The 13155-nt window shown below is 34.1% G+C and overlaps 1 protein-coding gene across 5 annotated transcripts in view; it reads right to left on the bottom strand.

Moving 5' to 3' along the window:
• Positions 1-1244: 1244 nt before the first annotated feature.
• Positions 1245-13155, bottom strand: part of LOC574791 (multiple C2 and transmembrane domain-containing protein 1) — an 83444-nt gene continuing 71533 nt past the window's right edge. For 4 of the 5 annotated variants that reach the window (XM_030976976.1, XM_030976972.1, XM_030976974.1 and 1 more), the window contains 5 exons: positions 10624-10641; positions 7992-8098; positions 7455-7564; positions 6885-6982; positions 1245-5301 (listed from right to left, as the gene is read on the bottom strand). In XM_030976976.1, the coding sequence (XP_030832836.1) occupies positions 5239-5301; positions 6885-6982; positions 7455-7564; positions 7992-8098; positions 10624-10641 (396 nt within the window). In that variant the 3' untranslated portion in view covers positions 1245-5238. The remainder of the gene's footprint in view (positions 5302-6884; positions 6983-7454; positions 7565-7991; positions 8099-10623; positions 10642-13155) is intronic. The other variant, XM_030976975.1, reaches the window with a different exon arrangement.

Below are 13155 nucleotides of genomic sequence, written 5' to 3'. Positions count from 1 at the left end.
CTTCAGTTGTACATGGTCTCTTTCATTCGTGTTTCATGACTACTAGCTTGTATTGTGCACAGATGTAGAGGGCTGGTAGATTGGGGTTCTAATCAGGGCTGATATTTGTCTATCAGGTAGCACTCGACATTTTAATGGGAGATATTTCCACACTTTCATCACCTCTAAGTCCCACCACATTACATGTACAACTAAACTCAACATAAGTGTTCAAATTCATAAAGCAAATGTACAGCATATTTTGGAAAAAGCTCATTTGCTTAAAAAGGGAAGGTCTGATACTTGTCCTAATGTTTTATTTTTAACACATTGTTTGTATAATTCGGTCACCTATAGATGATCGGTGTGGTAAACAATATGATTTACTTGTGTAAAACCAGAAAAAAAAGTGTGTAAAACTATGAAACGTTTGCACATTTCAGAAACTTGTGTTTCAAATCAATCCAAGAAAATTTCATCCTGCGAAATAATAAAATCATAACCCTGAATTTATGCAATGAAAAGAAGTTTCATATTGCAAAAGATATTGGTTTTACAGTGCTGGTAAAGACTGTTTTTACTTCCCTCAATATGTGTCATTGTCTAATTGTGTTTGATGGGCTTGAAGGTAGTTCTGACTTCTGGATTAGGGTGGCAAAACAAATCGCATATAATCAAACAAAATTTGCTCTGAATTTTCGAGACTACATATTAATTTATGTTTGCAGTCCATATATGCACACGTTTGTGTTGTGCTTTTTAGTGAATATATTTTCCAGGAAAGTCTTCTTTAGTTCGTGTTTGTTAGACAACCCAACTTTAAGTGTACACTTTAAGTGTAAAAACAAAAGCAAAATTCTTTATCTCAAGATACATGTCTTTTACCACAACTAAAAATTAACTAAGACCCTAGGATGCAAATTCCATGCTTGAATACTGAAACTTGACTAAAGAAACCAATGCAGTTTTTACTTATTTATTCAATGGAACCTCGTGTATATGTACATGTATATATTAAAGAGTGAGAAAAGTAAAACAAATTTTCAGGACTAAGAATATTGCCTTGATCCCTTTACATATTCTTTTTAAAAAATCAGGGAAACGAGACTGGCGAAATTACATTGTTACACCTGAATGTAATTATTACAGTTTTCTCTATGATGAGGTTCCATTGTGTATTTAACATATGAATAAAGTGGGCATCAATTATGACAGATTTTGACGTAGAAATTGAACACAAGGAAGACGTCTAACAAAGAATCATATTTATGTTTTTTTTTTCCACATGGAAAAGGCACATGTCAATACATCAGACATGATTTATTTCAAGAATGTTTTTTTTCTCCTCTTTGTACAGAAATGGTTTCTTCTCAGGAATTTCAACATTTCAATAAACACATAAAAAGAGCAGCATCAAAATATTCCATGACAAAACAAATTATTTCTGAAAATGACAATAAATATATTTGGCAACATATAGTTAACCTGAAGAAAGTTAAATGTAATGTGACCAAAGAAAAAAAAATTAACTTCAGCATTATTATTTTTTTAAAACCTTAACAGAAATAAACTATGGTGCAATTAGTGATTAAATTTGATTTGTCTTTATCCCCTTTGTAAGGGACTTCAGAAGCTTCTTGAACGTTTGATTGTATACTGGAGTGTTTCTATCAAAGTATACCACTAAAATATACAGGAAGGCAGGCTTTGTTGGATGCTGGTCTGAAAATCTATGGAATGTTAGCTTTACTGATATATCTTAACAATCTAAACTTGACCTGGTTTTCAAATGAAATTTCAGAATAAAGGGAAAATAGATAAGGAAAAAAGGAGAGAAAAAAAACAAGTTGCTGTTCTAAGATACAAAAAAAAAAGCACTCATCGGTTGCTGAATATGTATTCACCCGATACAAAATTTCATTTGTTGTTTTAAGAATGCATGTATAAACCCCAAATTATAATGTACATTTAAAGTGTACATTAAATTAGTATATACCAACTGTATGTATTGTTACAACTTTTGTGCATTCACAATACAGATATCTACCCAACACAGTCAATTGTCCAATAACATGATAAAGACCAAGTACATCTGAATAAATCTTTTTTTATGCAATCATTTTGAAATATAAAGATATATCTTAAAGAAAAATACACAATTTACATCATTTACATGTCATGAAATATTCAAGTGAAATAATTTTATAAGTTCTTATCATAATGAAATTTACATCTTCATTGTACATTGATTGTTCAACACCTGAGTTTTACATGGGATGTTGATTGATACAAGATGCAATTTATAATTGATATATACATGTACAGTTACAATACATTAACATACATGTTGACAGTCTCTCAGCTTGATACAAGAAATCTACAGATACACGTACATTGATAAGAAAAGGCAAGGACTATCAGAAAATGTACAAGTGTTAGAAAAATAGTAAATATTGATTAAATTTGGTATACCATAAAATAAATATAATGATAGCATATGATATGAAGTTGCTATATCACAAATGACTAAGGCTAATACTGGCACATTATTTTGTCATTGTCCTGTAGCATTGATAGAACATTGATATTCCACATAATAACCCATAATATATTACGAATCTTCCAACATGATTGGTCAAAATTAGGTCACATGACAAAGGATAGAGTGCTTACCATGGTGGGTTGTAGTGACAGTAAAAAACTATCACATAAGGCCTGTCCTCATCAGCTCGAGATTGCCAAATAGCCCGCTATTTCTGATTTGGGAAATAATCCCAAAGTTACAAATCGTGTTTTCATCAACTCGAGACTTGAGCTCGAGATATTTTTGCTCAACGTTCGCGCATAGTGCGAGTCTTTGGGCTGGTGAAGACGCACTGGACAAATAGCGGGATATTTCGCAAACTAGCCCAAGATATCTTGGGATAATCATCTCGATCAAATATCCCACTAATTGCAACTTCGGGCTGATGAGGACAGGCCTATTGATGCCACATAGACGAGCACCCTAAGAACCAATGGTCAAGGTTTCTCAAAATGTTAATGATTTTATAGTCCATCGTAATGCCCAATGAATTGTTATACCGGTACTTTATTACACTCGCCATGATCGTGATGCAGGTCCATGCAGTGTGGAGGTAAGCTGTGCATGGACCATCTTACTGAATAAATATCTTTACAAGGTCCTAGGAAACTTCCTGAAAGTAATTTCTCTGGAGCTGTACCATCTTCCCTACTATTATTCTACCTTCCGGTGAAGATGATAGTCCGGATATCATCTCTGTACAGACAGTTAGTCCCATCAATTAAGAAGTCGGTGATTATTTGATTAGAGAACGGGATCAAACTTTTGACTACCATACTTCAAAAGGTAGAGCTAAGCAATTTAGCTGCAATTTCTATAAAGGATTAACCCTTAAAAAAAGTTCAAAAACTAGACAAAACAACCTGAACATAAGAAAAATTACTATTTTGTAATAATAAGACTAATTTAAATTTGTTAAATAGTACACAAGTTTTAAAAATGCATACCAACCTTAATTACACTACAGAGAGACAACTTAAAGGCCAGTTGGTCCGTTAATATTTTGTACAAAACAATTTTACACGTTTCAGATATTTCCTTGTGTATATCAGCAAAAAACAATGATTGGGGAATGTGCCTTTTTGGTGAAAAAAAAAAATATGTGCTATACAGTGGTAAAGACATAAATAGTACTCAAATTATTTCAAATACATATAAAAAAATAAATATCTAACTTTGACATAAGAATATATATAGCAAAGCGTAAAGTATGAGTTATACAGTGATTCCATTACATGATTCTACTTTTCTACTTCTGGCCTTTGTAACATAAGAGTATACTGGCCAATGAATATCAAAATAACGCTACAATAGAAGATTTTATAATTTTCACAAATGCTAGCTCTGAATTGAGTACTGTTACAAAATAAAGTCCCTAGAAAGATAAGAGAAAGACAAAGAGAGAGAGAGAGAGAGAGAGGAGAGAAAGTGAGAGAGAGAGAGAGACAGACAGACTATAGATGGGAAGAGAGATACAGGGAGAGAAAGAGACAAATATAAAAAATAGAAAAGTATATTGATCATACTTGGCTATAACAGACCTCTTTTTATTCTATTAGCACACATTGCACATGAGGTGTATACATGTATCTCCTCCTCTTTCTTCATAAGAATGAATCGCAGTGACTAGGTATAAGCTAGAGTTTAATTGTAAGTGTGAGTAGTTGTGTCTTATGATTTATTCTTAAAAATCCAGGGTTTTGAAATCCCATATTGGGTGAACCTCGTTAATGTTTTAATACAATTGACACATGCTACTGAACAAGGCCGTATTTGATTGGCTGTGATGAAGTGGGATAGTGGCAGGTGTTTTTCTGAAACATTTTTTAAAGAAACAAGGCCTTGAAGGTGAAGAATGATTAATTTTCAATCTCATTTTCATGCATGCATTTCAAATGAGAGGGTTTAATCCCACATATTGTTAGGCTCTGTATTCAAGAGTTTAATATGAGTACTTACACCTCATAACATAATAACACCTACACTGTATTTCACAAAGTACATTATCATCAGTTAACAGAGCTACTAATTTCAACTTTGTCCCTCTAGGTTTGTGGAGAGTAGAACAATGACCAATAGTCAGCTATACACTGCTCATCTTCACTTCAAAGAACTCTCATAATACCATTACAACACCACATAATCAATTTAGAACGGTTGTCAGCTTTATAACAGACTGGCTGGCAGATGAGCGAATGGCAGCATTTTCCTCCCAAACCCATCCTCTACTTAGAGAGTCGGTTAAAGTTGCGCTTGAGACATATTTGTGCTTCGTGATCCGATAATACTCCAACATTTGCTCCTGGCTTTATTTCATCAAAGACATGGTTATGATTGCGATTCAGTTTTACTGTAATTTGATGGTTACTGTTAGTCTTTAGGTGTAGTGTTTGGTGAAGAGTAAAGTTTAGAAGCTTGGTTAGCAATTAAACTAGCCATGGAGCGATTTGTGCTCTGCATCCGATCAATCCAGTACACCTATCAATGGCTGTAATCCTGCTGTACTTCGAGGCAGTTGATTCTATCCTGAATGATTTCAATTATCAACGTGGTGTAAAGCTTCCAATCAATTGCTTCTAATCCAGAAGACGGACTCTCTCACACTAGGGCAGTATTCAGCAGTGATTAGCGATGATATCTATATCTTTGTTCCTTCAATACTGGATATCCCTCACTTATTTCCTCTTTTTAGGAGAGTCTGTTCTTGTAAGTTCTGGTCTGAGTTCTCGATATTGTTTCTGTTAAAAGAGATACAGAAAAAGGAAGTAGACAATAACTAGATGGAATTTTGACTGCGCGCAGTCGAAAATGATGCCTCCGCCATAGAGCAATTTAAACAAGTTTGGAGTTTAAATCTCCAGTGGTTCTTGAGATATCATGATAACAATCTCAATGTATGGAATTTCATAAGTTGAACTCTGTGACCCTTGACCTTTGACCTACGTGCTCCAAAACCTAATCAGATTGTCTTCCTATAGTGATACACACTATCATTAAGTTTGAAGTTTAAATCTCCAGTGGTTCTTGAGATATTATGATATGGTGATACATACTATCATTAAGTTTGAAGTGAAAATTCTCCAGTGGTTCTTGAGATATCGCGATAACGATCTCAATGTATGGAATTTCATAAGTTGACCTCTGTGACCCTTGACCTTTGACCTACGTGCTCCAAAATCTAATCAGATTGTCTTCCTATGGTGATACACACTATCATTAAGTTTGAAGTTTAAATCTCCAGTGGTTCTTGAGATATTATGATAACAATCTCAATGTATGGAATTTCATAAGTTGACCTCTGTGACCCTTGACCTTTGACCTACGTGCTCCAAAATCTAATCAGATCGTCTTCCTATGGTGATACATACTATCCTTAAGTTTGAAGTTTTTACATCTCCAGTGGTTCTTGAGATATCATGATAACAATCTCAATGTATGGAATTTCATAAGTTGACCTCTATGACCCTTGACCTTTGACCTACGTGCTCCAAAATGTAATCAGATTGTTTTCCTATAGTGATACACACTATCACTAAGTTTGAAGTTTAAATCTCCAGTGGTTCTTGAGATATCATGATAACAATCTCAATGTATGGAATTTCATAAGTTGACCTCTGTGACCCTTGACCTTTGACATACGTGCTCCAAAATCTAATCAGATCGTCTTCCTATGGTGATACATACTATCCTTAAGTTTGAAGTTTAAATCTCAAATGGTTCTTGAGATATCGCGCTAACAAACTCAATACAAGGAATTTCATAAGTTGACCTCTGTGACCTGTGACCTTTGACCTACGTACTCCAAAATCTAATCAGATCGTCTTCCTATGGTGATAAATACTATTCCCGAGTCTTAAGTTTAAATCTTAAATGGTTCTTGAGATATTGTGATAACGGTCAAACGGGACGGACGTACGGACGTACAGACGTACGGACGTACGGACGGACAACCCGAAAACATGATGCCTCCGGCACCACCTTCGGTGGCGGAGGCATAAAAACTATACATTAATTACTTTACTACACCTAAACAATAATATTTCACCTATGTGTACCATGATACTATTTCTCTTGTATGCATTGGTATTTCTACCATCAGGCAAGTTTATGCATACCAATTCTCCCCCTCCCCCCTCACACATAGATTTTTTTTTTAATTCCATCTCTTTACATAGCTATAATACAATTTCAGAATGATGGAAACACTGCACCTGTATTCTTGCATTTTTTTTTAAAGCTCCTTCCTTTATTTTCCTTATTTTTTACAAATTTCTTGTACATTTATACAATTTTTTTAAAGACTATGGATATAAAAACTTACGAGCTGAGTATCCGACGGAAGTCTGGACAGGAAGTCTAGAAGCTCATTGTTTGGAATGGCATGGGGCGCGCGAATCTTCTTGGTGAACTTGTTGATACCTAACAGAAAAAAAAGGATAAAAAACAAAGATATTATTGTACACATTATTAACATAAATTTTGGATTTATTAAATGAGCACAATCATAAGCACAATACACTTCTAATTTAGCAGAACTCAAATCAAATACATTGTAATCCAACAACAGATTTATCCACAGAACTTTGACCCTTGAATCAAGGTCAAAGTTATCTAGATAACATAGACCTTAGTGATCTAAAGGGTTGACCTTAAAGTAGACAACCATCTTTGTCAACATTAGTAACAGCCCAGTTAAAGGAGCACTTATATGTAAACTGGACTTGAAACAAATTCAGTCAATCAGTACCTGTGAATGAGCTTTTGAAATCTAAAAGACACATATCTAGTCTCTTGCGAGAATGCTGATTGCTTTAATATCTATGATCATATAAACCTACAACTTTTGGTAAAATAAAATCCATGAATTAGTGATTGGCCGGCTTTGACTTACCCCAAGCAAGGAGGAGGTATCTAAGAGGTATAAAGTAGAGGACAATAGTGACTACACACAGGACTATGATAGCCATAAAGGACAACCACGGCACGGTGAAGTTGAAGGTGCTGAAATCAACAAGAAACAAAAGATGCATTAGAATACTGATCGTTGTAATGTTAAGATAAATTATTGACACTTTACATTTGAAATTTTATTCTAACAATAAAAATTGGAGAGAAAATGAATGCATGCTACAGTCTCTTTGAATAATTTGAATTATCAAAACGAAATTATCTCCTGTATTTAATACTCTTAGATTTTACATTTACATTTAAGGGTTATGTTTCAGAATGAAATTATTTCTGGAACTTACCAAACATTTGCAAGGCCTAACAAAAAGTGAGAAAAAAACTTGGAGTAAGTAAATAAGACTGAAAGGTTAAGCTTGAAATAATGTGAATCCGTAGTAAAGAAAGGTATAGCTGAACAATTTTTCCTGCATTAACAAGTTTCTTTAAGGAACGCTTTCCATGGTATTCAGACGATACTTACTTCTTGATGCGTTCTCCCAGGCATGCTACTTGATCTAGTGTATTCTGTATGGTCTGACATACCCTCTCTATCGCTTGTAACTTCTCCTTGAAGCTTCTTTTACTCTCCTGTATCAAGTACAACAAATAAAGACATTTCAACCATTCATCTCTTACTGCTGTTGGTGAGAAATTCAGCTGCTTTGATATGTTCTAGGTACCTACAAGTTTTAGTAAATTTTTACCTTGTAATATTTGGCAGGGGCGAATGTTAATAAAATATATTGGAGAAGTGTCGTAGTCAAGTGGTTTAAGCGCTTGACTTGCAATTGAAAGGTCGTGGTTCGATCCCTGATACGGCACTAATGTCCTTTGGCAAGGCATTAATCTTCATTTGCCACACTCGACTCAGGTGAGGTAAATGGGTACCTGGCAGGAATTAATTCCTTGAAATGCTAGAGCGCTGTAATGGCAGCTAGGCTAAAGCCGGGGTAATAGAATTTCCAGATAGATGGCGCTATAGAAATGCCTATTATTATTATATTGAATTTGATTTTTTATAATTTTACAATCAATAGAGGGGAAAGTGAGCAATATTGGTGTTCACTCCTGTATACGTTTACACTCTCATCCTGTTAATACAAAACAGGCCAAATATAAGATGTGCAAAATTACCATTCTTTACATTAACATGTCTGCCCACCTTATAAAGGCAGAACATATATATTATATATTGAGATAGATCATATGTTGCACTATTTGATGTATTGCTGCGTTATGAGAAATGAAAACCACTGCAAAGCTGAAAAGAAAGAGGTTATGTTATTAAAGAGGAATTAGATATGTAAATGACAAGCAGAAAAATAAAAGGAACAAAGTCCAGCTCAAGTGCCTCATTTAAAATAATTTCTAGCTGAAAAAATATTACAATGCAAATAGTAATATAAATGTATTATATGTATTCTAAGGATGCTATCAGAAGTAATACTATCATGCAGTGATCTAATGATCAATATATTCATACCAGTTATAGTGTAAATAAAAACTGGTATGGAATACTGATAATCTTGTGCTTAGTAAGTGTGTATGGCTATGAATGTTTGAAAATAACTTTGAAATTTTAATATATATGTGGTTACCTAATTGATCTTGTGCTGGTTTAGAAGCCTACAATTCACAAACAGTACTTTGGTTTTTGATATTTTATTTAAAATGGTTGCCTTCTGGCAGCCAATCAAGATAAAAGTTTCTACGTTTCTCTAATTTACAGGGTTATTATAAATGACTGACAACAAAACACTGCAAAAGACTGAATTCCATATAGAGGTTAGTTTTTAAAATATCAATGGGCATACATCTGTTCTTAAATATAAGTTCTATAATAATTTGCACCTCATGCCATCACTTTTGTATGGCCTAAACACTATTTGTAGATATACCATATTATTCATATTTACAATATAATATATTGTGATGCTCATAATCAAAATATGGAGTGATCTTCATATTTCTTATAGCAATGCAGAGTCTCTGAAATGGAACTTTATTTGACAGAAAACTATTTTTGCTATACCACATAATTCATGCAACAATGTGGTGCCAACAGATATTTAACATGCATTGTGCAAAAAGACAGATAATTGTAGGATTGGGGGGAAAAAGTTGTTGATATTTTTAAACTGCTATTGATAGAGGCTGGACAGAACAAGAAACTAGAGCTCAGGCAAGATATATTAATTAGCTAAAAACTACAATGTTCACTTCAATATGATACATTCATTCTATTCTTGATGCATGCATTATCAATTTACATGCTATTCTAATGTGTCATATTCAACACTCTGTTATTAAAGTTGCTCATTCGTGGGTATGTAGAGGACAACATACGGAGGTACGCACAGGAGTGTAATACCTGTTGGCTCATTGTTATGTAGTAGTTGCCAAGTTGCCTACTTCACAAATGACTATATACCCATGCTTGAGCATCTTGAACATAACTTGAGAGCAAGAAGGGCCTTGATAAACTTGTACCCATTGATACAAAGTTAACACCCTTCAAACTCTCAACAGATGATATAATAAAAAGAAATATAACCCTTGGTCACAAAGTGCTTGACACTTATGTCACATCTTTCCACTCTTCATTTGAAATATTGTCCTTAAGCCTGTGCCTATGTTTGTTTTTGTTTCTATTTTATGCTTTCATCCACAACTAGCAATTTTTTTTTAATAAGAAATAGAAAATACGAAAGAAAACATAGATTATGAATTACCACCCATTTACTTCCTTACTGACAGATCATGAATCCTTTATAATTTGATCCTCATCCTTTACTTTCACCAATATCAAGAAATTAAAGAAACACCATTCTTCTGAAGAAAAAAACACACACATCAAATTTACTTTACACTTAAGGTGTCTGAGGTTTTCAGAAGTCCCTTTTTATCTCAATATTTTCTAGCTGTACTTTACCTGCATAAAGTTTGCATAATGTTAACACAATAATAACAATAATAATATAATAATAATAACATTTATAATTTATAATCACAAAATATAAGTAAGAAATACATGAATATGCAGAAATGTATAGGAAGAATAGTTCGAACTACACACTAATGGGGCACAAACTGCAACCAACTTTGTCACTTACCGTTTTCTTTTCCTTTTTCTAGTGATAAGCACAAGGGGTAACAATTATCAAAAGAGGGGTAGGTAGATGGTAGCAAAAAGGGTTGAAAACCAGGGACAGGGGTGAGGTGTGAGACATCAAAATGTGTATAAGGTAAGAACAGGTGGCATCCATTTAAAAGTGTTCAGTATAAAAGTGTTTAGAGTTAGTTTGTGGTGGTGTGGGACAGCATGATTTGAGGGTCGTTAAGAGACAAGAGAGACAGGGAGACACAGGTAGTGATGGGGATGTAGAAGGAGAGATAGTAAGAGAGGGAGAGGAGAGTTGAGTAGAATAAGAAATAGACAGAGAGAGAGAGAGAGAGAGAGAGAGAGGGAGAAAGGAAAGGGAAAGAAATTAAAAATGTTTAAAAAAGAAAACAAAGACGAGGAAAAGAGGGAAGAGGAGAGAGGAAGGAAGGGAGGGAGAGAGAGACAGGGAAAGGTGGAGTGGGAGAGAAAGTGGCAGAAAGTGTGAGAAAAGGGAGATAGAATGAGTGAAAATGGGAAAGATAGAATGGGTAAGAGAGAAGGGGAGAGGAGGAAACCAGACCAGTCATGTGAGGTGAGGGGGGGGGGGGGGTGAGGAAAGGATGTGAGACAATTGCATTAGTTTAAGCGACAAACTATCAAGTGCACAGGCACTAGTGAAACAATGGGAACCGATAAATCAAATCATTGCATGCCACTTTCAAATGTTTCACTGTTACCATGACAACACAATGGAATGAATTATCTCTCCACCCCTAATCAATCTCAAAAACTAATTTTAACATACCGGTATAACAAATTTTGCATGGAAACTATTATAGTAACGGGTAAAAATTAATGTCAATGAAGCAAGGTACATGTACAGTTTTAATAATTTCAGGACAAGCATTTCTTTGTTATTGGGTTTTAAACAAGTACATTTGATACTAGTACATGTTTGTTTGCAAAGCATACTGTTACAATTTCCTTCAATATTTACATCTAATGTTGATTTCAATATGAAAGCTATTGAGAAAACTTACGCAATAAAACTTTCATAATCAATTGATCTCAAATAAATGTATAGTAATTCATACCGATTCAAAAAAAAAAAAAAAAAGGCATTTTAAATGCAATGCATACAGCTGTATAATTGAGTACATTTTTAAATTACTGTATAAAAGTGATGAAATAAATTAAATTATATTTTGTACAAGCAATATATGGTATTACCAATAGAGAGCATGAATTTATAACAGATGGAAAGATATATGTACACACAGCAAGTTCGACATGCCTCAACATTTGAAAAATGTACAAACCTATTTTATATTACAGTGTTTAGAGCTGTAATTAATTGACATGTTTTATTTATCTATGGAATAAATAAATAAACAAAGGAAAAGAAATAATTAACATGTTACATTGCAGTCAATACTGAACAAGAAAATCCTGATTGCCATCTCTCTTTTTTAAATTTTAAAAGATGCATGTCTAGCACTTTGCATTATCCATTGGTATTGGAAGCATAAACCATTATTGCCTGATACTATATTACTTATTCAGTTTGTATTGAATACAAATATCCAACAGGTTTCATGAGGTTATCTCAAGCTAAAAGGGGAGTTATAATGTACCCTTTTTTTTTTTAATGGATAAGTGTTGAAAGAGTAAAAAGGAGGATAAATTCTGTTTTAATCAATTTATAGGAAATCTTTAATACTCCGTGTGTGTGTGTGTGAAAAGGTGAAAGAATGATTTCAAATTTTGGACAACTGCCTATTTATAAATAGACTGTTGTCAAAAATGTTAAAGTTAGTTGAATTGACTAGCACAAGTTTTATTTCATTCTTTCTACATCAATGTAACTACATATCTGTCAGTGTATGGAACCAAACACTATAGTTACCTGACAAAATGACAAGACATGCAACATTTTACAATAATATTTCATTCAACAATCAGAAGCGTGCATATCATTTGAACATAGCCAATGAACATACAATCACATCCAACTAGTGTAACGGATAAGCCTATCTATTAGATTCAACCATAGGGTATTGAGAGAGATAGTTGCGGCACACGCATATACGCATACGCAATCACAGTCATGGGTTAAATCATAGAGCTCCAAGTAGTTCCCTCCTATGTACAATCTCTACAGGGGGGAACTATTTGTAGCTCCTTGAAATGACTGACCAATCGAAAGCAACTTCCAGTGATGCAACTATCTCTCTAAACAAGCCACGGCTTCAACTATAAAGGGTAATAGTGTACAGTATTGATACTCAGTGCACGCAACAAAATCTGACCAGAACGTGCTTTGGAAAGAAAGCAGATAGAGTCAGTACGCATCTGTGCAATTAAAGGCCAAATACATGTACAAACCTGTCTTTAGTGACTGCCCAAGGGAAACACAAAAGGGGTCTTTGTAGACGGGTTCCTTTAGAACATGTTTCAATGAGACACCATTTTCAAGGGAAACAAAAAATGTGGTCTTTGTAGACAGGTGGTCACTAAAGCAGGTTTGACTGTAGTTGTAATC

This window comes from Strongylocentrotus purpuratus, unplaced genomic scaffold, assembly GCF_000002235.5.
Source record: "Strongylocentrotus purpuratus isolate Spur 01 unplaced genomic scaffold, Spur_5.0 spur5_scaffold_9, whole genome shotgun sequence".
NCBI classification, from domain to species: Eukaryota; Metazoa; Echinodermata; class Echinoidea; order Camarodonta; family Strongylocentrotidae; genus Strongylocentrotus; species Strongylocentrotus purpuratus.
Note: the sequence above shows the minus strand (reverse complement) of the source record. Positions and strands in the feature narration are given on the sequence as shown.